This window comes from Eumetopias jubatus, unplaced genomic scaffold (genome assembly GCF_037043125.1).
Source record: "Eumetopias jubatus isolate StellerSeaLion01/CBP00866 unplaced genomic scaffold, mEumJub1_p1.0 scaffold_10, whole genome shotgun sequence".
NCBI classification, from domain to species: domain Eukaryota; kingdom Metazoa; phylum Chordata; class Mammalia; order Carnivora; family Otariidae; genus Eumetopias; species Eumetopias jubatus.
Genome location: NW_028274816.1, coordinates 51,957,207 through 51,981,569, shown reverse-complemented (window position 1 = coordinate 51,981,569; position 24,363 = coordinate 51,957,207). Strand labels below are relative to the sequence as shown.

Below are 24,363 nucleotides of genomic sequence, written 5' to 3'. Positions count from 1 at the left end.
ATATTCCTACAGATGCCGTCACACACACGTCACAAGCACAGCACATCAGTGCTACACAGGTGGGCCCCCAGCATGCCTTGTCACAACACGGTGAGGTTACAGCCTCCGTCCACAACACCACCTGAGTCATGGTGTCCCCTCACACCACAGCCAATCCAGAAACATGACCCCCACACACCATGACACGTGGTTCTTCTTCCATCAGGGACCTCTTCTGTCTCCCCTCCCTCCCCATCCCCCCAAAATAACAGAAGCCAAGACACAGGTGTAAACAATGCTTTATGGGGGTGGAGTGGGGACTGGACAGGCCTCCAGGCAATAAATAACACGTACTCGCAATGGCGGGGAGCTGGGGCCAAATGCCTTGGTCTCAGGCTTTGGGAACTCTTTGAATATGGTTAAGGGTTCCAGGGGGACAGGGGTTAGCCAAGACAGAGGAAGCAGCAGCAGGTATGGACTCCCCCTTCCCTGGTGGCTCAGTCTTGCCCCTCAGCCAGGCCCCACCAGGCCAGGGAAGGGGGACAGGTGGCGGGGCAGCTTCTCTGGGGCCAGGACAGGTGAGGGGCTCGGCCTCCCAGGGCCTGGATCTGGGCCCCAGCCAGAAGGGCAGGGCAGGTCCTGGAGAACGGGTGAGCTGAAAGAAAAGTGTGTGGTGAACTAAAGGGACCCTGGGTCTGCCTGGCTGGTGTCTCTGTCTCATTTCTGGGTATCTTCCTGCCCTCCTGTGTGTCTGTCCATACCTTTCTCTTTCTTCCAGACTTTCTACATTGTCTGATTTTCTGTTTCTCGTCTGCAGGTAATTTGGGGCTGTCTCTGAGGGCCTTGCATCTCCCTGTTTGTCTCAGAGAGCTGACCCCTTAAGTCTGCAGAGGGATATCTTAGTATCTAAATTTCATGTCCCCACCTTGGCATCTCTGTGTCCCTCTATGCTCCTGGATTGCCCTGGCTCATTCCAGTGTTTTCCAAACTGAGGAGACACCTTCAGTTAGTGGTTGTTGCTTCAGCTACATATAGCATTACCTGGGAGCTTCTAGAAATCTGGAAATCACTTCAGAATCTCTGGGGTGAGGCCCAGGCATCAAACTCTTTTAAAGCTCTCCAGGTGATTTCAACGTGCAGCACTGCATTAGTGGGTTGGGAAATCAGTTTGCCAAAAAATTGCCTCGGGCAATTTTTCAATGAAATAGAGTAAAATAGAATAGAAAATATCAGAGGGGCATCATATGTAATAAGAGTATTGGTCCATAGAGACGGCAAGCAGACTGGTGGGTGTCAGAGGCTGGGGGCAGGGGCGGAATGGAGACTGACTGCTTAATGAGTATGGGGTTTCCTTAGGGCAACGAAAATGTTTTGGAACATTTTCATGGCTAATGTACGCCATGTGAATTTCACCTCAATAAAAACAACAACAACAACAACAAAAGAATATTAGTGCTAGGAAAATATGTTTCAGCTTTATGTGTGTGTAACTGTATCAGATCGAGACATATAAAATGTATTTTCTCCTGCAGATTGCAGTCAACAACGTTTGAAAAAGCGCTGTCTTACTCCATTTGATTCACTGAGGGCAAACTCTGAAATGGATGCTATACTAAGCCCTCCGGTGAAGAATACATACCCATCCATTTCTACACAGCCCAGACTCTTTAAAATGGATAGTAAAAAGAAAAATAACAAACAGCCCTCATTTATCAGGTCTTTACTAAGTGTCAGGCCCTGTGCTAAGGACTTTACATGAATTAATGTAATTAATCTTCTCAACACCCAGAGGAGGTAGGTACTATTACTAGCCCCATTTTACAGGTGAGGAAACCAAGAACACAGAGTGGTTAAATAATTTGCCCAGAGTCACGCAGATAGGAAATGACAGAATCAGAGTTGAAACCCAGGCAGCCCGGCTCTGGAATCTCTGACCTGTCACCTCCTTCCCTTCTCAGATGGGGAAGAAACACAATACTGATCAAGCGTTCAGAGCTGAATGCTTTAAAAAGTAGGGGGCAGCTGTGAGACCACCCGGCTAGAGGTAGGGACCCCATGTGGGACGCCAATAAAGGTATCCTGCAGGAAGAGTCATTTTGGCAAAGACCAGATAATGAGGGGCAGTTGGCAGAAGAAAGGAGGTTGGAGGACCAGCACGTCCAGCTGAGGCACAGCAGATGCAGATGCATGAAGGAAACAGGGCTGCCCAAAACACTCACCCTTGACTCCTCTCTCTCAAATGCCATATCCATTCATCAGGAAATCATGTTCAAAGTATATCCAAGGTCTGAGCACCTTTCCCCACAGCCACCCTGGAGCCGCCAATGGCTAGAAGCAGTGGAGGGGGGCAGGGGCGTAAAGCACAGGGGAGAATTGGCAAGACATACACACTCTCGAAGAGTTTGGGATGGGACCTCATCCTGTAGGACCTTGCAAGCCCAGCAAGGAGTGTGGACCAAGCATAGGGGAAGCAAGGCCTCCTGGAGGAGAGGGAGGAGGGAAGAGAGGAAAGGAACAGTGTTCCTTGCAGAGGGAACAGCATGAACAAAGACCCAGAGAAATGGGAAGAACTTCAGAGTATCTGCAGCGGCCTGAGTGGTGGGGAGAGGTGTGAGTTGAGGCAGGTGAGGCTAGCAAGGGCAAACACCAGGCTAGGAGCTTCGGCTCTGTCCCATGGACCCTGGGAGCCATGGGTGGTCTTAAACGGGGGAAGGACAGGATCAGATTTGTGCTTGAGAAAGACCCAGTGGCTACATCAAGAGGGGACAAGACTGGAGACAGAGACCAGGGAGGATACAAACCTAGCCACGTCTCAGTCCCTCTTCTGCCCGCCAACAACCCCCCCCCACTGTCCACCACTGTCTCTCAGCCTGACTCTGCAGTAGTCTCTCACTGGTCTCTCAGCAACCACTCCTGCCCACCCCCTCCTCTCCCCTCTATGCAGCCAGAGGGATCCTGGGAACACCTGAAGCAGGTCCTGTCCCTTCTCTGCTCAAAGCCCTCCCATGGCTCCCATCCGACCCATGGCATAACCCAGAACCTCCTATGGACAAGGCCCTATCCCATCTGCTTCCCCCCACCCCTGACCTCAACTCCTTCTCACCTCCCCCGCCTCCCAGTGCACACACATACTCCACTCCAGCCACACTGGCCTCCATGGACTTCCTCATCCAGGCCAGGCATGCCCCTATCTCAGGGCCTTTGCACTGGCTGTTCTCTCTGCCTAGAACACTCGTCCCCCAGGGACCCATATGAACCCCCCCCCCTTCCCCATTCCCTTCCTTAAGGTCTTTGCTCAAATGTCACCTTTTCAGGGAGGGTTTCCCTCATCATCAAAAATCTCCACTCCTCACCTCCCTACCCCCGCTTTGCCTATATTTTTCTCCATGGCTCTTATCTTCTTAACCGCCATGTCATTTTCTCATATGTCTTATTTGTGGCCTGTCTCCTCCCAAGAGCATGTTGGCTCCACGAGGGCAGGGGTTGTCTGTTTGGCCCACCGCTTGAACGGGACCTGGCTCACAGCGGACACTCGATAAATATTTGCTGAATTATGAACGGCCGGGTCAGAGATCCAGGGCCGCAAGCTGGTGGCAAGATGGAAAGGACGTCCCCGAGGCCAGGACGATGGCTCCTTTCACTCGACTGTCTTTGCATCTTTCTCATGCTTTCTCTCATCGCCTCTCCTCCTCTATGTCTCTGTCTCTGCTCCGTAGTCCCCCTTGCCAGGACCCCCACCCCTGCCGTCCCCGGGCCCCAGGCTCCCACCTGGCTCCGCACACACGTCTCAGCAGCCACAGGGCTGAGGGGCCACGGCCTGGGCGCTCCGAGGCTGCCGCAGCTGGCGGAGGGAGGCGTCCCCGTACTGAATGCCTGAGCCCATCCTCTCGGGGTCGAGCTCGCCTGGGGGCAGGGGGGCGGCAGGGGAGAGGTCAGGACTGGTCCCCTGGGGACCTCTGGGCCCTGCCTTCCGCTCCCGCTCCCACTCTGGGCAGTCAGGGGCCTCACCTGAGTCGATCTTGTTCAGGATGGTGCGGGCACACTTCAGGAAAGCCTCTTCCACGTTCTCACCCGTGAGGGCGCTAGTCTCCAGGAACATCAGCTCTGGGGGCAAGGCCTCGGGTCAGTCCCCACCCGCCCCTTGACCCTGACCTGCCACGTCTCATTCTGCTCCTCAAGGCTTCCACCTCTGCCCTCACTCCAGGCCCTCGCCCAGGCTGCTGCCCTGCCATGGAGGGGCCCCTTCCCCAGGCGGTTCCCACCTACACACCTCCTCCTCCAGAAAGTTCTCCCTGACCTCCCCGCATGGATCAGGTGCCCTCCCCGCCCCCTGGGCTTCCACAGCCCCCTGTGCCTCCCCTATCCCAGCCCTGACCTCTCGGGGCTGTCACTATCTGGAAAGGGTCCTGTCTCCCTTCCCCACCCACTGGACTGTGAGCCCGCGAGAGCTGGGCCCAGGGTGTTTTTAATGCTATGTCCCCAGCACCATCTAGGACAGGCCCAGGCCCACCACAGTCCACCCTTTAGCCACATGACAAGGCCTCACAGAAAGTAAGAGACAGGACTCAAGCCCACATCTTTCGGATTGGCAAAACATCCTCCAAATCTGGAGGTTACCAACTGGTGGGGCACGGACAAACCCTGAGCTAGTAGGTGTTTGGCCAACACGAAGTTTTCAAATGAGTTTATACTCACACACCTTTTGATGTGGCTGTCGGTCCTGTCCATGCCCCTAAGGCTAGTGCCTGCTAACTTGGGGTCTACCCTGTCCCATCTCCCTTATTCACAAAACAGGCCTGTCCTCTCGGGCCATCGGAGTTTGCAACCTCCACGTTACGCCAACAGCCTGCACTGGTCAAAAGCTTCTTAGCAGCCAACATTAATCAAGCATCCAGGCAGTGCGGAGGGCTCTCCAGTGCCTGACCCCCTTAACCAGCCCGTGCTACGTGAGGCAGAAGCATTGTGATTCCCACTTCCCTGATGAGGAAACAGGACCAGAATGGTCACACAGCTCACAGGTGGCAACACTTGAATTTGAACCCAGACCCTCAATCTCCACATTCCCTGGCTAGGCACAGCCACAGACAGCCCGGTGGCCCACAGGCCGCAGTGAACAGCCCCCGCCCCTCTGCTGAGGCCCCTCCCCCACTGGCCCACCACAGGGTCCTCACCATTCTCCTGGGCAAAGCGGGAGGCCTCCAGGAAAGTGACCTCACGCTCAGGGTCCAGGTCTTTCTTGTTGCCACAGAGGATGACCACGATGTTGGGGCTAGCCAGCGTGCGGGCGTCCGTCAGCCAGGCAGCCAGTGAGTTGTACGTCTCCCGGCTATGGAGAAGGGAGAGAGGAGGGAGGGAGGCAGGCACAGGATAGGGGCCCCGCCCAGGCCCTGCCCCACCCTCTCAGTGCACCCACCTGGTGATGTCGTACACCAGCAGGGCTCCAGCTGCCCCTCGGTAGTAACTCCGTGTCACCGACCTGTGGGGCCAGGGGGACCCAGTCACCCCCAACTGCCCTGAGATTGCCCCCCTCTGCGGAGAGAGACTTGTGGTTCGGAGGCCCCCCCTTTACTGCTGGCCCATCCCCCCAAAAGCTGTCGGCAGTCTGGTCTCACAATTTCCTTCTCTGCTGGTCTCTCTCTGTCTCCCTCAATCTCTGTCTCCCTTAGCTGTCTGTCTGCCTCTGTCAGAGTCTCTCCCTGTCTTTGACTCTCTGTGTGTCCCTGTCTTTCTGTATCTCTTTATTGGTCTGTGTCTTTCTGTCTGTCTCTCTTATGTGTGTCTCTCTCATTCCCTAGGTCGGTCTGTCTGTCGCTCTGGCTCTGGTTCTCTCATCCTCACTCTTGATTTCTCATGCATTCGCTCCTTCCTCATTTCCTGCCATCTCCCCTTTGCCCAGTCCTGGCCAAGTGCTCTGATGACATCTGCTAGTCCCTCTCCTGCCATGTCTCAGGGAGGCACCCTTCCCAGGGTGGCCGACAGCCTGCATCTCCGTGCCACCTGTCTGGGTCCTCCTCGAACTCGGGCAATCATTCCACAAGCATTCACTGAGCACGTACTGCAAACCCAGGACACGCCGCATTACCCTTCGCCCTGTCTCGCTCACACAGCAGATCGACACACCAATATTAACTTAGCAGCTTCTACGTGCTGGCCCAGGCCCACACCTCTCCATGGACTTGAGTTCCTCATGTCCCTCTTCTCGCTGTCTCTGTTTCTCAGACTCAGGGTTTCCACGCATCTACCACCTTGTCTGCAGCCATTTCCTGAAGACATACTGCATGCTGAGCCCCACATGGTTCTCTCCCCTCCGCCACACACACCCATTTCTCCATCTCTCTGGCTCTGCCTGTCCCACCCTCCCGGTCTCTAGCTCTGACCTCTTTCTCTGTGTCTCTTTATCAACCTTCCCTTGCTCTTCTTTCCAGTCTCTGTCCTTCTTTGTCTCTTTCTGAGTGTATCTCTTTTCTAGTTTCCCTCTCTTTCAATCTCTCTCTTTCCACCTCTGTCCCCTGCCCTCATCCCAAACACCTCTCCCCAGGCACAAGTCTCCATCCCTCCAGCTATATGGGTCAGTCTACTGCAGTCTCTCCAGGGTCTGTGGGTCTCTCCCTTCGTTATGCTTCTTTCTCAACCTCATTTTCCCTCGCTACCCCTGCTCTCTCTCCAGGACCCCTGCTCTCTCTCCAGAACGCCTGCTCTCTCTGGCTATAGGCACCTGCACTCAGTCTCTGTCTCTCTCTCTCGGCCTTGCCTGCCCTCTCAATGTCTCTGTGCTCCTGTCAGATCTCCAAGTGACTGCACACAGCTCTGTGACTCCCTGTCTCCCTCTCTTTTTCTCTCCTCTCTCCTCTGCCCCTCTCCCCTGGGGGCCCGGCCCACCTACCGAAACCGCTCCTGGCCGGCTGTGTCCCAAATCTGGAGCTTCACAGTCTTCCCACCCACGTTGACCACCCGAGATCCAAACTCCACGCCGATTGTGTGGTTGGAGTCCTGTTTGACTGCGAGTGGGAGGGAGAGAAGAGGCAGTGCAGGGGCTCAGAAGATTCCCTGTCCTCCCAGGCCTCCTCAGCCTGTACAAAACCATTCTCGTTGCTGGGGTGACTGAGGATCAAGAAGGATCTAGCAAAGGCGAGGGCCAGGCAGCCAGCCCTGCCCCTGCCCCCGCCATGCCCACGCCCACAGTTCAGTGCTCCCGGGACCACTCCCAGAAACTCACACTTATTCTCAATGAACTGATGAAGGAGACATGATTTGCCAGTTCCCGCACTGCCAATCACCAGGAATTTGAAGAGGAAGTCTGAGCAGATGGAGCCAAGATCAGGGAAACCCATATGGAGAGAATGATACAGGGCAAAACATGGAAACCGAGAGACCATCGTAGTTACAAGGGGACAAACAGACACAGGCAGAAACAGAGCAACAGTAACAATAACAGACAATTCTTATACAGTGCTTACCATGTAACAGGCACAGTTCTAAAGTTCTTTACTACAGCAAGCTCACTTATTCCTCAGAAAAACTCTAAGAGGGAGGTATAGTAATAAGTATCCCCATCTTCCAGATGAGGAAACTGAGACCAGAAAGGTTAACTGGCTTGCCCAAGATCCCATAGCTGGGCAGGGCTGGGATTCGAACCCAAGTCAACTGGCTCCAGACTTCAAAAGCTTAGCTATTACCTTGTCAAAGCCTCTTGAGAGCCATCTTATCGAGGACTACAGCCTTGCCCTTGCCCCTCATGACTTCACGTCCTACCACCCTGGACTTCAGTCTACTCCCTGAAAATTGCAAGCTGGTTCCCACCTCAGGATCTTTACACTTGTTCCCTCGGCTTTTCTCTACTTGTTGAAGGAATGTAGCTCCTTACTCTTAAACTACTGCTGCTTCTACCGCACCCTGTCCTCCCACCTCCTCTTCATCCATCCATCCAGATTTTCCAATTCTCGGTTCCTCCGTCCCTCCCTCTACCCAAGGTACTGCCCGTTTTTAAGTTTAAGCCCCACCCCTTGCCACTAGTCCCTCCCACCACCTAATTCAAGGACAACTCATCCCCAACCCCACTGCAGACCTCTCAAGCCAGAGCAGTCCCGGGGTCCACAAGCATCCCCTCAGGGTTCTCCCAGCCCACCATCCTCAAGCCCTGCCATTCACACAGTCAGCCCCACCCCATCCACTCAGGCTCCGCCCCGACACATTAAGACTCACCCTTTCCCTCCAGGCCTGAGCAGGTCCATCAAGGCCGGCTGCCTCAAATCCCGCCCCAGATCTATTTAACCCACACACCAGACCCTCAGGCTCCGCCCAAATCGATGGAGCTCAGCCTCGGACCCACTAAACCCCTCCCAGCATCCACTAGGCCCTGCCCCATGCCAGACCCCGCCCCCTGGCACATAAGGCCCCGCCCCACTCCCCAAAGGCCGCATCCTCCCTGGGCCCAGACCCCAGACCCCGACTTCGGCCCACCACCCTCACCGTAAGTCTCGGCCATGACTCGGTCGCGGCCGCTTGGGGCCGCAATATGGCGCCGCGGCCGCGCCTGCTCCTCGGCTGGCAGCCGCTCCACTCCGGCTGCAGCCCCGGCTCCTTCCTACTCCCGGGGCCGGCGCCGCCACTTCCGCCTCCACCCCCCTACGGCGCGACCCGCTAGGGCTGAGGGATACCAGGCCACGCTTCCCTAAGGCAAGGATTGGCGAGCTCGACGGCCAGGAGGCGGGACAAAAGGCGCAGATTGGCGGCGTGAGAGGGGACGGGCTAGTGGGGGAGGGACCAAGACGAGCGATTGGCGGAGCAAGTGGGAATGGACCGTACAGAGATGTTTAGCAGAGCTGAGAAACGGATTTGGTCAGGAGTACGGGTGAAGAGTCGAGACTCTGGATTGGGTAGGAGCGGACCTGGGGGCGGGGACATGGCTGCAAAGGGGGCATGGACAGGATTGACAGAAAGACCCTGAAGAAGAGCGGACATTGAGCTGGCGAGCGCTCTTTCTGACCTCAAAGGCAAAAAAGACGAAAACTCGGGGGTGGGGGCGATACGCGCAGGCTCACCTCCCACCTCCCTTTGCAGATGATCTTCCACGAAAACCTCTATTCTGTGATTTATGTCTTCCTCATGGTCCGGTTGGCTCATTCCCAATAGTTCAACTCCCTCCCACTGGAGAGTAGGAGGGAGGTCTAGAGAGGACACTAAAACCTGCAACCGGGCTGTTCGGGTTATTCCGCCTTCTCATTTGCTTGTGTGTGATATCTAAGCTTAGGAGCCCACCTCCGGTACCCAGCATGGAGCAAAGAGCTTTTAGTCTGTGGAACTCTGCCTAGCAACCACTGACGTTACCACAGTCAGGGGGCTGACTGGCTAAATTCAGGAACCTGGGGAAACATTTCCTTTGTTACACCTCCTTCCGCTCCCCCCCAAAGATCACAGAGACCCGCATTTTGCACTTGGCTGATATATTTGCATAAAGCCTTGAAGAAAAAAACAGCAGGGACAGTGGTAGGCTGTGTTCACTGGCAGTAGAAATCCCATTTCTGAAAAAGAGAAAGGGAAAACAATGGGGAGAAAACCAGCGGTCGCACCACAAAGGATCTAGTAGTTTTAGCAAAGGCTGTAAGCGGCAGGGGCCAGGTTTGGCCAAACACGTGCTATGCAAATTAGCCCAGAGCCCCCTGATCTTTGCACCTCTCAATCTGACAGGGACATAAAAATCACTCCCCATTTTACAGATAAGAAAACTGAGGCTGGGAATTTGTCCTAGCGCACACAGCTACGCTGCCAGGGAGCCAAAAGCAGAAGTATCTTTGTCCATCATCACAACCCCAGGGTCCTCCCTCTGGATCCCTGCCAGCCCCCAAGACACTCACATCTGTCTTCACATCGATTTTGCCAGGTTTCAGGGTCTGGTCCTCACGTACAACACTACTGGGGAAATAGCCCAGGCGAGCAGCTAAATCTCCATAGTAATCTCCCTGAACCTGGAGAGGAAGAATGCAAAGCCTGGGTCTGGGAAGATGGCAAACTTGTTCCTGCTGAAGATCATAGCACTTTTCTTCTTCCTGATCCCCAGATGGCTGGCTCCATCCTTGTCACTCAGATCTCAGCCTACAGTCACCGCAGGGAGGCCCTCCCTGACCACTTGGAAGTAGCCACCCAGTCAGTGTGTATTAATTCTCAGAGGAGCACGTATTTGCTGATACCTTTTGATGGCTCGTCTCCTTCCTTTAGAATAAAAGGGATCATTCGCTGTTGTATCTTCAGGGTCTGGAACAGGGCCTGGTACTAGAGTGGGTGCCCCATAATGGCTCAACAAGGTAAAAACCAAGTAGATCACAATACCCCTGGCTCCACCCCCACACCAAACTATTTCAGTCCACCCCCTCAAATTTTCCCTTTGGGTGGAAAATTAGGGTGTACTCCCACCCCAGCCCCACATCCTTTCCTCTTTTGTTCTCCCAAGACTCACACTGCCTCCCCAGAAGAGCCGCCCTCGGCCCTTCAGCTTGGAGAAGACATACACGACTTGGCCCCTGTGTATGGTCAGGAAACGGCAGTCAGGGGCCACGTAGTCCTGAAGGGCCACGGCCATGGAGATGGGGTCTGGGGAAGGAATAGAAGGGAATGACAGCACCCTCCAGATGGGCTGGCAGCCCAAGCCCCCAGGCCCCCCAACCCCCAACTCTTACAGCTGCATTCCTCATCGGCACAGAGCTTGCGGTCAGCCAGCTTGGGCATGGCACGGCCCCCGACACTAGGCCCCGGGAAGGCAGACAGCAAAACGACACCGAGGAACACTGGCAACCCAGCCATCATGGACTCCAAGCAAGAGAGTGACCAAGGGGGAAATGGGGTCTCCAATTTCCTTCTGCCCTCCCTCTCTCCAGCAACACAAGGAAACCTGTGTTCTTGGTCCTGTCTCCGCCCTTAACCAGTCCCAAATTTCGCCCACAACACCTAGAGGCTGCTACCCAGCCAGAACCATTTCAAGGACAGGGTGAGGGCTGCCTGCCCAAGGAAACGCCCAGATAGGCCCAAAGCAGCCCAGGCCACTCCAAGTGACAGCCACCCCCCCCCCCACCTCCTCAACAATCAGAGGCCCAGACAGACAGGTTGAGACATTTAATCCCATCTTTTCTTGAGGCTGCTTGGGTACCTGGGCCCCTCCGCTGCCCCCTCCAAGAACAGAAAACAGGGAGCTAGTACAGAAACTACCTTGGAATTTCCTGTGCTCAAGGACAGAACAAGGCAGCCTTTTGATCGCCAGGCACAGCCCCCACTCTCAATAACCAAGTATTTTATGCTGGGGCTTACAGCTAGCAATGGTCTACCATAATCCTTATTTATCTTCACAAGCCACTTCCTGACTGGGTGACCTGGGCTGAGCGATTTCTCTTCTAAGAGCCTCCCCTTACTAAAATAGGGACCAGGAAAGCTAACAGTTATTTAATAGAGCACTCAGCACTAAATTTTATCTTAACTCAAAGGGACACTCTGCATCACCTTAAGAGGGCTGTTATAACCCCACTCGCCATGGAAATGGCAGGGGACAGCCTTCAGAAACTTGCCCAAGGTTAGAGCCAGGGAACGGAGGGGCCAGATTTGGCTCCAGGCTCACACCCGTCACTCACTGAGCGTGGAGTTGTCTGCTGCTGAAGGTCAGGAGAAAACTGAGGGGGGATTTGAACTCAAGTCTCAACCTCTAAAACTGCGTCTCCAATGATCCCCGTGCCCAAGGTCATTCTCCTGGGTGGCCATCTCCTGGCCTCGGGCATTCTCACCTATGGCCTCAAGTCCAAACTTTTGTGAGGGGGAAGTGGACTGGGCGCACATGGGCTTGAGGGTGGGGAAGATTTCATCAGGGGCAAAGCCTGGACCTCAGCCATTTCCACGCACCCAATACTCAGCACCGCCACCATGGATGGGAGAAACAGCCCTGCTCCAGTCACGTCTGATGATAGGCTTTCCTTGATCACCCGGGACTGTTCCCCAGCCCCATCACCCGTTTTGTTTTTTTTTTTTCACCCCAGTTGTTTTATCAGAACACGGTATTTGCAGTTAGCTCGTCGATTTCATTTACCACTGCGCGTCCTGTGCCAAGAAGAGTATTTAGCACGACAGGTACTCGGCAAGTATTTGCTGAGTTTATAGTGCCTCCTGGGGGCCTGACAGTGGGTGTGTGTTGGTGGTGGTGGCGTGTGTCAACCATGAATACCACAGTACTACCATACAGGAATTCTTCCCTTACACGGAAAGAAAATGAAGCTCGGAGTCGGGACATCAGCTGCTCATGGGAAACAGCTAGGGGGTCCACCAGGCAGACAATAAAAACCAGGATCTACTGACCACAGAACCTGTGGTTGCCAGTGTGGTGGGCGAGGCGTTTCCACTTGCCATCGGCAATAAGGCCTGCCTCTTAGCAGACAACAATCCCTTTCTCCTTTCAGTCTTTCAGATCCTACAAGGAGAAAGATTGTATTTGGTGCTGTAAGTATCACTGCAAACGTGGATGATGTTCCTCTTTAACAGAAAAGAGCATAGCAGGAGCAGGCTTGGGCTTAGAGCCTTTATGGAAGATGACCAGACAGAATTTAACGCTCTTCTAACATTTATTTCTGTGGTCAATTTTCTGCTTCTGGCAAATGATCTCAGTTTTCTATGTACATGACCTGAGAAAGGGTCTTAAGCAATATATGTATTTTTGAGTCAATTAAAAAAATTTCCAGGGGCGCCTGGCTGGCTCAGTTGGTCCAGCGTCTGACTTCAGCTCAGGTCATGATCTCAGGGTCCTGGGATCGAGTACCCTGTCAGGCTCCCTACTCAGCAGGGAGTCTGCTTGTCCCTCTTCCTCTGCCCCCCCTCCACATTCTCTCTCTCAAATAAATAAATAAAATCTTTGAAAAAAAAAAAATTTTTTTTCCAGAATCAGGTTTGTTAAGAGACTGCTAAAGAAGGTCCCTCCTTTGATCTCCCATCTTATCCATAGCTTCAGGTAGATTACATGACCGTCCAATCAGAAACTCCATTTCCTAGATTCCCCTGCAGCCAGAGGACTGCAGGACGTGGTTCAGGCACCTGCCCGAGGATCCTGGCTGGCGGGTGGCCAGCAGGGAAGATTAGCGGTGTTTGAAGTGGCCACATCCTTTGTCCCTGGTCGGTGGCTTCCCATGTGGGCCGGGCACTTCCATCAGCAGCACTGGCGCCTTCCTGAAGTCCAGACTGCAGCTCAATCAGAGATTGCAAACTTCAACTCAAGTGTCTCAAACCCAGGCTACCACTCCTTCTATCCTTCCAATGAATTCCTGAGCACCCAGTTCCCTTCCTTTTCTTCCTGAAGTATCTAGCGTGATTTCTGGGGACTGTTGCTATGACAGAAGGCATTTTTGTGAAGATTCAAAAAAGGCGAAGAAAAACCTTTCTTAACACTCTAACAGGTTAGGAAAAAACATACGAATCTACAAATAGTGTCCCCTTAAAGGTGGGTGGCATCCTTGTGTAGTACACAACCTGCCCAACTGCACATGGCAGCCTGGGTTTCAATTTCCTGCTCTGAATGCTGATGGAGACAAAACAGAAATTTTTCCAAACTAGTAAAGATGCCTGAAGCTTAGACAAAATTACTACATTATTCTGTGTTTTCCCAAGGCTGCAAACCCCAGCCTGCTAAGAGGTCCAAACACCCAGAATATTCTGATGTGCAAGAAAAGGCGGCAGAGAGAACAAGAAAATAAAAACGACAAATGGTTGTGAAAAACCGAACCTCAAAAAAACCATTTTAATTCCAACCTAACAGCGCCAGGTGCAATGTCTGGGGACAGACTCTGGGTACAATGCTGTGTGGCGACCACTCACTCACACACGGCTCTGAGAAGGCCCCCGAGGGGGACTTACCTTCAGGGGGTTGAGCCAAGGGGGGGAAGGGGTGGCCCCAGAACAGGGGGCAGGGGCAGGCAGGGGGAAAAGGTGCTACTTCTTGGCAAAGGAGATCTTCATGGCATTGTTCTGGGTGATCTTGAAGCCCTGCAGTGCGTCACGAGCAGCCCCTGCCTGTACCTCATTGTCAAACTCCACAAAGGCAATGTCGTGCCGCCCAGGGACCAGTCGGACCTCCTTGAAGCCAGGGAACCTGAAAGAAGGGAAGAAAACCTCAGGGATCCAGACTTGGCATCTCCCCCGAAATGTTCTGGCATCGGGAGCCTAGAGACCAGGGATACCGCTACACATCCTACAATGCACAGTAAGAAAGGATTATCCAGCCCCAAATGCACACAGTGTGAAGCTGAGGAACCCTAACCTAAACAAGTACACACAATGTAAACGTGTCATTTAAGGAAATATTTTAACATGAACACCTATGCCTACGCAACCACAACTTAGATCAAGAAACAGGACACAGAGGGCCTGGGTGGCTCAGTTGCAAAGCATCTGCCTTCGGCTCAGGTGATGATCTCAGGGTCCTGGGATCAAGCCCCGGATTGGGCTCCCTGCTCAGCGGGGAGTCTGCTTCTTCCTCTCCCTCTGCCCCTCCCCCTGCCTGGGCGCTCTAATAAAATCTTTGAAAAACAAAAAAATAAAAAAAACAGAACACTGCCCCCATGTCCTTCCCCAATCATAACCCACCCACTCCGTTCCAGAAATAAACACTACCCTGACTTTCTGATCCACTGTTTCTCTCATTTCCCCCTTCTCTTCCCTAACTTCCTTCCCCATTGGGCAACCATCCTCATGCTTGCTGGGTACACTTTCTTCTGCCGCTGTTCTTACAAAGTACATACTGCTTTACAGAAGGATATACATGCAATATCGTTTTTTTCTGTCTTACGGAGTTTCTCAAAATTCCTTGTCGTGTTACAAAGAACCATCCGTGCTGCTTTATTCTTCCAACTGCCCTAGAGCAGGCCACAGCGAGTAGCGCGTCTGACCTCTCCCTCTTCCCCAGGCTGGCTCCAACTCCCCACCACCCGGAGGAATGAGGTCCATCCATATCCCTTGGGACTCGCCTTAAGAATATCTTTAGGATATTAAGATCAGAAGCAGGGTCACCAGGTGAGCACATTCCCCTTGCTTCACTGAACGCAACAGCCACAGTGGTTACACCCCATTACCAGCACATGAGGTTTCAATCATCCCCATCCCCCACTAACGCAGTTTGATTTTGCAGACAATTCGGGCCTCTAGCCAGTGCTCGATGCCACCTTGCCGTTATTTTATACACACCAAGCACTTTTCTGATTTAGAGGCTGGAAAGAGGAGGCCCAGGGACTCTCCCACCCCTCACAAAGTCGAGGAAGGTTCCGCACTGCTATACCCTAGGCTTGCCACTACCATACCTCCTCAGGCTGTGGGCCTGGCCTCAGTTTCCACCTTTTAGGCCTCTAGTCACTGTCCTGCCTACAAACTCTAAGCAGGCTCAAGGCTCCACAGCAGAACTCTGAGGCCTGGCCCCCCCCATGGTGCCATCTCCTGGCCACTGCCCTCTGGCCCCTGCAAAGCTACTGGCCCCACTTACTGGTTGAAGAGCATGGACAGCATGAGCTCGTTGGTCTCCTCGGGCAAGTTGGTGAGGAATAAGATGTGATTTGGTGGATTTTCTGAAAGCTGCAAGGAAGTGACAGAGCCCATGAGTCTAGTGCGGGACCTAGTGCCTTCCTATTTCCCACCCCCACCCCGCTTGAATTCTTTCTGCCCCCTTCACCTGACATCGCTGATGTTGCCTGTCTACACCACCTTGCCCCCACCAGCCTACAAGCCACTAAGAGCACTGCTGTATCCATCAGCGGGTGCTCCACAGAAATTCACCGAATCAAACTAGGTTCTGGTCGCCGCTCCAGCCTCAGCCTCACCGAAGCTCCTCCAACAATCCTTCTCTTTCCCTACAACAGAACCCCCACCCGTCCCTTTCTATTCCCATGTTCTAGCTGTTTATGAGACCCCAGGAGAAGGAGACACTTACAGGCTGAGCAGGCGGCATCTGCCCCGGCATAAGCTGCTGCGGGGGCATGGCCCCTGGCGGGATCTGGCCAGGAGCCAGGCCTGGAGGTGGGATCATGCCAGGAGGCGGCATGTAGGGAGGCTGGCCAGGCATGTGGTGCATGATGCGGGGCGCCTGGGTCATCGGGGGCATGCCCTGTGGAGAGAGGGAGGGCAGGGCTGAGTGGGGCGGGTTTGGTGTCAGCAGGAGGCAGAGAGGACCAGAGGGTGTCAGGAGATCCAGGGTGTGAAAGACACAGCGGAGAGAGCCCAAGGCACCCATGGAGACAACGGTCACCCGAAGGAAAATGGATGGAGCAAAACTGACCCAGGCTCAGGGCGGATATCAAACTAGAAACTTAAAAAAAAAATTTTTTTTAACGTAGAAACACTAGCCAACGTGACCCAACCGCTCATCACTATAGGAGGAAAAAAAAAAAAAGACTGGAAAATGCTAATGACTGTAACAAAAGAAGTGGAAGTAAACACTGTAATGAGCAGTTATACTTTCCTTGGGAAGGGGGGGAAGAAAAGAGACCTACAGAGAAAAGAGGAACAGACAGTGTAAGCCAGAGATAGACAGGGCTGGACAGGGCAGATGTAGAGAGAAATGGAAGGGAGCCAGCCCAAAGGCACACAGCTCATGCCCCCAGGGGAGACGGGGCTGCCGGTGGCACGGGAACCACAGCTGAGGACTCAAAGGTAGACAAAAAGCTGGGTGCAGAAGAGGGGAGTGGGTAAGAAAGGGGGAAGCTGGGCAGGAACCCCGGGCCTGCTGCTGACGCCAGACAGAAAGTGAACTGGCACTGGTGAAGGCCGGACAAACAGTGTGTGACCTGGGCAGAAAAGCCAATGTGGAGACCCAGAAGTAAGGAGTAGACGCAATTCGTCTACCTTTTCTGAAGTACTTCGTGCTTTCTCGATTCTATTTAGAAAACAGGGCGTTTCTACTTCCCGGGCCCTCACAAAGGTCATGAAGAGATTTTCCTGTTTCTTTCTAGAAGCTTTATTGTTTGGGCTGTCACACCGAGGTCTACGATTCACCTCAAATTAATTTATATAACTGAGGTAAGACTAATTCTTTGCCTCACAGACATTCAATTCATCCATTTATTAGCAAAAAAAAAAAAAAAAAAAGTCCTTTCACCACTGGACCTCGGTGGAGCCTTCACCAGCTGGGAAACCATGCCTGTGTGGACCTATTTCTGGACTCTCTTCTGCCACCTGGTCCATCTCCATCCCCGGAGGCCAATGTCACATTATCCTGACGCCTACAGCGGGCCCCCCAGCTTCATTCTCCTTACCTGCCTTGCCTTGTCACAGCCCTGCGCAAACGGACCGCCAATGTCCCCAAAATTCCTGCTGGCACTTTGGACTGAACTGTGCTGAGTGTTAGACCAATCTGGAGGACTGGCATCTTAACAAGTTTTGAGTCGCCTGTCCATTTGCTGAATTCACCTCCCATTTCTCTCAGTGAATGTTCTGTACTTTTAGTAGGTGGTTTTTGCACACCTTTCGTTGGATTTAATCCTGAGCTATTTTTAAATTTAGAGTCTACTTGTCTGTTGCAAGCACTGAGAAATAAAACTGACTTCTTCCACACTGACCTTCTCTCTGGTGAGCCTGATAAATTAAACTCACTAATTAATCCAAAAAAGTTGGTTCATGGCTTGCTCTGGATTTTCTGCATAGACATTAAGACAACAAGACTAAGGACAAGGGGAGAAAGAAACCAAGGGACAGAGGGACAGAGACACAGGGAGAGAAAGCTCCTGAAAAACAGTCGGGGAAGCACAGAGGCGTTTCCAAGTGCAGAGTCCATCACCCAAGTGCGCAATCCCTCAGAGAGAGACGCACAAGTTCTGGAAGGAAATGGAAAGGGAGGGGGCCAGAAGCCCAAGGAGACACCTCCCCCACCCATTGTGCCCACACGCCAGGCCACAAGGCTAAGGCAGGCCTGATGGGGAGAGGGCATCATCTCTGGGCCCTGGCTTACCGGGACAGGCCCCTGGACAGCCCCCACCACGGGGGCGGCTGCCCCACCCTGTACGGCCTTCTTGGCCGCTGGAGTCTCCTGGCTCTTGGGCTTCCTCTTCTCCCGCTTACGGTCCCGCTCCACGAAGGTGCCCTTCATCTTGGCAATGATATCCGAGTCAGTCTTGGCATACTGAATGCGCTGCCAAACAGAGAGCAGAAGGGTGAAGAGCGTCGATCTCAAAGCCAAACTGCCTGGGTGCAAAAGCAGACCTGTACCAGAGGCTCGGTGAGTAAGGTTATGGAAATCCCTTGGCCTCAACATCCTCATCTGTAAAATGGGGATTGTGGAGATTTCCCACTCGAAAGGATGACTGTAAGGACTAAATGAGCTTAAGCGCTTGGAATAGTCGCTGGTCAGTGGGTTGCTGGGATTTTGAAGGGACGACGGGACAGTCCTGAGCATCGGGCCAAAGGCAGAAGCCCAAGAAAACAGGGCCAGGAAAGGAACACCATGCAGGGGGGTTCCAATCACACAAGAGTTCAGACCCCCATGCTCAGTGGTCTATGCTCAGTGGTCTATGGACAACCTCTATTCTGGGGGTACAGCAATGAGCCCATAAAGGCCCCTACCTTCATGCTGTACTCAGTGAGAAAGACACAATGAAAAAGACACGATGAAAAAGATTAAGAAGTGGCTGACTCAGAGCATGCGACTCTCAATCTCAGGGTTGCGAGTTCAAGCCCCAGGCTGGGCGTGGAGCCTACTTAAAAAAAAAAAAAAAAAAAAAAGGTAAGAATCAAAAATTTCAGAGTGTGGCTAAGAGAGGCCTCTGTGAAGCGACGCCGGTGTAGACAGAGAGGAAGATCGAGGAAAAAAGCGTTCTAGCAAAGGGAACAGTAGACAAGGTGTGCAGCATGTTCAAGATCAACGGGGATGAGGAGGGAGGACTTTGGGTTTTTTCCCTGGGAAAAGCTGGGAGCCATGGAGTGTCCCAAGCAGGGAGTGAGGAGATTTCCCGGGTGCGCTGGAAGCAGCCCTGGGGCCGCACATGGAGAAGAGCCTGTGGGGAGCAGGGGTCCAAGCAGAGACCAGGAGAGCCACAGGGGAGGAGGAGGAAGAAGCAGGCAGGGGCAGAGGTTCCGAAGGCAGGCCTGACAGACTCCCTCACGCGTGAGCGTCTGCAGTGCTCCGCGCGGTGATCTGGGGCGCGGGGGAGGAGGACCAACACAGGAACACTATGATCTTTATACTTCAAGTGCAAGTTCCCAGCTGTTCCAGAAAAGCAATGGAAAACGCGCTAAGTCTGGGCTCACACCCCGAGGCGACAGCAGGCACGTCAGTGCCCCTCCACACGGACGGTAGGGTTCCAGGCTACCCCACGGCTCCCGGGGCCCACTGTCTTCCCCGGGAGGTGACCCACCTGGGACCTGGACACACCAGCATTTGGCTGTGGCCTCCCCAAGGGAGTTTGTTCCAGGAGGCATAGTCCCACCAGGTGAAACTCCACCGATAGAGGGGTAAGGAAAAAGGCCCCAAGAACCAGAGATGGCTGCCAGTGATACGGCAGGAATGCTAGCTCAGGGTGGGAACTGTAAGCCATTCCCCACTGCCCAGAATGCAGCCCCACTGGCTGTCCACTGGGGTCTCTTGAACCCCTGCAACCCACCCGTTTCTACCCATTCATGGCCCCCACCCTGGTCCTGGCCGGGGCTCCCTCACACCCAGCCTCCCCTAACCTCCCACCTCTGATTCACTCTCCCCAACAGCCAGAGGCATCTCCCTAAACCCTTCCATGGCTCCCAAGCACCGCCAGCCCACACCCACCCTTCGCTCCAGCCAAACCGACTTGACCCACTGCCTCAACTACAAATGCTCCCGGTCATGTAACACTCTCTCCCCCGCCTCCCCCAGCTAGTCCCTCTCCTTTGAGCCTCACAGCCAGAAAGCCTTCTCTGAACCCCCAGACTGGGTGAAGTGCCTCTCCTAAGCTCCCCCAAGATCTGTGCACTTCCCCTAGCCCAGCCCTGGCCCCTCTGGGTCACCGTCTGGGGTCTGAAAGGGCAGGGCTGGGGGCTCCCTCGGTCACTAGGTGCCCCCCCACCCGCCCTAATACAAAGAACAGGGAACGCTGACCAACAGCCAGAGAGATTCCCGACTTTAGGGGACCGGACTACAAGTGACAGGGGGTCCAGACCCACCCAGTCTGCACGGCACTCACCATGGGCTTGTCGTAGAAGGGGAAACCCTGCATGGAGCGCAGGGCATTGGTGGCGCTGCTGACCTCCTTGAAAATGACAAACGCCTGGCCCCTCATCTTCAGGCTTCGGGAAACCAGGATATCCAGGATCTGGCCAAACTGGGAGAAGATGGCGTAGAGGGACTTCTTCAGCTCTGCAGGGGGAGGAAGGGAAGAGGCCCATGGGTGACTGGCGGTCTCGGTACCTTGTACTGGGGCTGAGTTCTTTTTTCAGAGCCGAGCGAGGCCCAGGAGGGAAACCATCAGCCACCTGACATGCTGCCACAGGTCGGGAACCCCTCGAGGGCCAGCAACAGCAGCAGGGGCGGGTTGTGGGGGCTCCTCTGAGAGCACGGAGGGTACCAGTACCTCCTGCTGAAGAACAGGAGGCCCACATAACAAATGCCCGATAAATGTGAGCGTGCTTTTCCCTGTCACCAGCACCTTGACCCAGGCCTGTGTGAGGTGGCCCTGGCCAACCTCCCCAACCTGGTCGCCCCACCTGCCACCCCACTGCCCCTATCTCCAGTCACACTGGCCTCATAGCCCTTTCCTGGGCCGGTACACGGATGCTGCCTCAGGACCTTTGCCCTGGCTGCTGCCTCCACCACAAGGACCTTTCTCCTGATGCATGAATGATGCCTCCTTCTAGTCACCCAGGTCTCAGAAAAAGTGTTCCCACTTCAGAGGCCTCCCCCGACCATCCTGTCTTAATAAAGGTGCCCCGTTGTCACTCTCCCCACTCCTGGCACCCTACTTGCTTTTCCTTCGCGGTATTTCCCACCTCCTGACATCACAGTGGCTTCCTTGTTTGGCTATCCTTAACTACAAACCCCTCCAATTGGCTTTCTGCAGTGGCCCCAGGCTCAGTGCAGACTCTAGCACCCATGCTTCACCGAAAACATTTGCATGAAGAAAAGAGACCACTAAATGTTTTACGGAAAAAACTTCACTAAGTTCTCACCACCACTTCGTGAGACAGTGACCAGAACGGTCTCAATTTTATGAACAGGAAAACAGGCACTCAGAGGATTTGTTGCTGGCTCAGGAGTGCCCTGAAGTTACTGGGAAGAAGCTACAGAGCCGGGAGCCGGGACCCGGGACCGGGACCCAAGTCCATCTGAACCCCATGCCACCGTATCTCACAAATAAACCACCACACCTGACAGAAAAAAAACAATCTTATGCAAAGAAGGCATCTGAGGGACGCCTGCGGGGCTCAGTCAGCTGGGGGTCTACCTTTGGCTCAGATCATGTTCCCAGGGTCTGGGATTGAGCCCCATATCAGGCTCCCTGCTCAGCGGGGAGCCTGCTTCTCCCTCTCTCTCTGCCTGCCCCTCCCCCTGCTTCTGCTCTCTGACAAATAAAATCCTTAAAACAACAACAACAGCAAAAAAAGACAAAGGAGGCATCTGAGCTGAAGACACCTGCTGAAAGACTAGGTGAGGGAAGAAAAGAAAATAGTGGGGTAAAGAGGGAAGCAAAAGGTGTTTTGGCAAAATTTGCCAGAAATTCTCCTGATGCCATTTCTGGCGTTTCTCCACCCCCATGAACCCAGTTTGGGCCTCGGTCATTCCCCTGGACTCTGGGCCTCTCTCCCTTCTTGCCCACTCAAGTTCACCCTCCATACGTTGTCCTCACACCAGACTGTGTCCCTCACCTGGCTCCCTGATGGCCTCAGGACAAAGTCTAACGGCCCACCCGCCCACAAGATCCCACGAACCATCAGTGCACTGCTCACTGAAAGGTTCTCCCTGTGTCACAAGCCTCAGTCACACAAAACTGCTTGTCGTTTCCAGAATGGCCCGGGGTTCTCTTTTGCCGCTTGACATCTGCACATGTTGGCCCATGTTCGGAACACTCTTCTCCCTCACCACGACATATACGCTGTGCTTCCCCTACCTGGAAGGCTTCTCTGAAATGTCTCCTCTTCTATAAGAGAGAACAAACCCCTCTGTCGGGATGCCCCATCCCAGTCCTGACCACTCTGCTTATGCTTCCCCAATCACGGCCCTGGCTACTCTGGGCTACCACTGTCTGGAAGCAGGTCTGCCTTCCCCACCGGACTGTGGCCCCATGAAGGCGGGACCAGGACTGTCTGTCACCAGTGTTTCCCCAGCACCATAGACTACTGGCTGGGCTCGATACTCTAAAAGCACAAGGCGGGGGGGGGGGGGGGCGGGGCGCCTGGGTGGCTCAGATGGTTAAGCGTCTGCCTTCGGCTCAGGTCATGATCCCAGGGTCCTGGGATCAAGTCCCACATCGGGTTCCCTGCTCCACGGAGAGCCTGCTTCTCCCTCTCCCACTCCCCCTGCTTGTGTTCCTGCTCTATCTCTGCCAAATAAATAAATAAAATCTTAAAAAAAAAGCACAAGGGGCTTTACATGGCTTGTCTGGTTTTCTTCAACAGCTCAAACTTAATTCCAGCAAACTCCTTTGGTTCTCCCCGAGAATTTTCTCCAGGCCCCCCAGAATTTTCTTTTTTTTTTTTTTAAAGATTTTATTTATTTATTTGACAGAGAGAGAGTGTACAAGCAGGGGGAACGGCAGGCAGAGGGAGAGGGAGAAGCAGGCTCCCCACTGAGCAAGGAGCCTGATGCGGGGCTCAATCCCAGGACTCTGGGATCATGACCTGAGCCGAAGGCAGACGCTTCACCGACTGAGCCACCCAGGCACCCCCACCCCAAGAATTTTCTTAAGGGGATAGTAAGAGATAAATTTTATCCAGCCCTTACTAACGACTGGATACCATAAAAGGAAGCACTGCATGGATGTTTGGCTAATGTAATCCATGTAACATCCACGCAAAGAAAGTACCAGGGCTTTGTTCAATTTTCAAATATAGAAAATGAAATTCAATAAAGGTGATACAGAAAATGGAAAAATACGTCCAATGTCAAGAATCGAGTTCTCAAGCAGAATTCCACACTGGTGGCCTCAACCACTTGACCTTGTTGTGTGACCCTGGGCAAGTCACATCACCTGAGTCTGATTCCTAATCTGAGAGAGAAGTAACAGCTCCTTCCTGAAGGACTGTTGTGAGAATTTAACTTGATAAAGATGTACATATATCAGTACCTGATGATGGTGTTAGCCATCTTACTATTATTTCATTTCCTTTTTGAAATCAAACACCTCCATCGTGGGCTGATCACTGAGTACATGACGGTGACCAAGACCATCCCAGCACTTACTCTCATGGAGCTCACACACCAGTGCAGACAACCCTGTAACAGCCCAGAACCATCAGGGCTTGAGCGGGACATGTCCAGGGCCTCTGGGAAGTCAGAGGCAGGCACCTGAGGGGTAAGGGGACGCCGAAGGGTTCTGGAGGAGTCCTGAGAGCTGAAACCTTCAAAGACGAACAACAGTGACCAGGCTAATGGCCAGAGTACAAGATGGACTGGAAGCGCGTTAAAGACACAGGAAGCAGTGTGTGCAAAGGCTGAAGGATTAACTGACGGTTTGGCTTGAGAAAGCGAAGGAAGAGAAGTGAATGCGGGGGGACGGAAGAGGGGGCCGGCTCGTGCGAGGTAACCTGGAGTCTGGACTATCCCCAGAACTCACCATCCTTCTTGATCTTCTCGTTGAGATTGTTGATATAAATAGTGTGGTTGGGGCGGGTCTCGGGAACTGCCATGGAAAGAGATGCCGAGGTAGAGCTGAAAGAAGGAAAAAAGGTAACTTCAGCCCTGGGTTTCTCCAAATCCTCTGCCCCAAAGCGGGCTTAGCGGACTGCTCAGGGATCTTCCTTCCAGGAGGAAGTCAGGGGAGGCGGGAAGGAGGCACAGCCTGGAAAACAAAGCGAAAGGAGGACCGCCTCCGCTCCTCCGCGTGGTAAAGGGAGATCTCGAGAGGTTTACTACGGGTCCCAAGATGCTCTATGCGACCCAGTAGGCGGAGCGTCCTAAGTGGCAAACCCCATTGGCCCACGAGCTCAAAGGACGGCCCAAGAGAAAAAACCCCGGATGTAGGAGTCAGTTAAGGAAAGACACGACTCTAATGCGCCCTAATCTCGCGCAGCGGGAAGGCAGTTTCCCCACACGAGGCGCGAGAAGGCCCAGGCGGCAAGCGCTCCGCTCGCCCGGCGTCGATGGCCGCCGTTGCCCGAGATTACTCACCAACAGAGCCGCAGCTCCCGCAAGAGCCGCCTCCTACGTTTCTGAGAGTCGACTACCAAAGCTTCCTCTCCTGGTCCCGCCTTTGTCTTCCTGCA

General features: G+C 53.7%; 3 protein-coding genes across 5 annotated transcripts; all 3 read right to left on the bottom strand.

Annotated features, from left to right (window-relative positions):
* Positions 1-261: 261 nt before the first annotated feature.
* On the bottom strand, positions 262-8,613 carry RAB4B (RAB4B, member RAS oncogene family). Of its 3 annotated transcripts, XM_028095652.2 has the most exons (8): positions 8,449-8,613; positions 7,196-7,276; positions 6,863-6,977; positions 5,393-5,455; positions 5,151-5,305; positions 3,988-4,083; positions 3,748-3,882; positions 262-634 (listed from the first exon to the last, which is right to left on the bottom strand). In XM_028095652.2, exons 1-7 carry the CDS (start codon positions 8,462-8,464, stop codon positions 3,767-3,769), a joined length of 642 nt encoding a protein of 213 aa, XP_027951453.1. In that variant the 5' UTR covers positions 8,465-8,613; the 3' UTR covers positions 262-634; positions 3,748-3,766. The 3 variants fall into 3 exon arrangements, with proteins under 3 accessions (XP_027951453.1, XP_027951455.1, XP_087883736.1); XM_028095654.2 differs by lacking the exon at positions 7,196-7,276; XM_088027610.1 differs by lacking the exon at positions 8,449-8,613 and having other exon boundaries at positions 7,196-7,952.
* Positions 8,614-9,387: 774 nt separating this feature from the next.
* On the bottom strand, positions 9,388-13,615 carry MIA (MIA SH3 domain containing). Its single transcript, XM_028095639.2, has 4 exons — positions 10,653-13,615; positions 10,433-10,566; positions 9,834-9,944; positions 9,388-9,500 (listed from the first exon to the last, which is right to left on the bottom strand). Exons 1-4 carry the CDS (start codon positions 10,777-10,779, stop codon positions 9,477-9,479), a joined length of 396 nt encoding a protein of 131 aa, XP_027951440.1. The 5' UTR covers positions 10,780-13,615; the 3' UTR covers positions 9,388-9,476.
* A 92-nt stretch (positions 13,616-13,707) lies between these two features.
* Positions 13,708-24,353, bottom strand: SNRPA (small nuclear ribonucleoprotein polypeptide A). Its single transcript, XM_028095678.2, has 7 exons — positions 24,269-24,353; positions 23,715-23,809; positions 20,130-20,302; positions 17,930-18,109; positions 15,917-16,090; positions 15,473-15,561; positions 13,708-14,089 (listed from the first exon to the last, which is right to left on the bottom strand). Exons 2-7 carry the CDS (start codon positions 23,785-23,787, stop codon positions 13,930-13,932), a joined length of 849 nt encoding a protein of 282 aa, XP_027951479.1. The 5' UTR covers positions 23,788-23,809; positions 24,269-24,353; the 3' UTR covers positions 13,708-13,929.
* Positions 24,354-24,363: the final 10 nt, after the last annotated feature.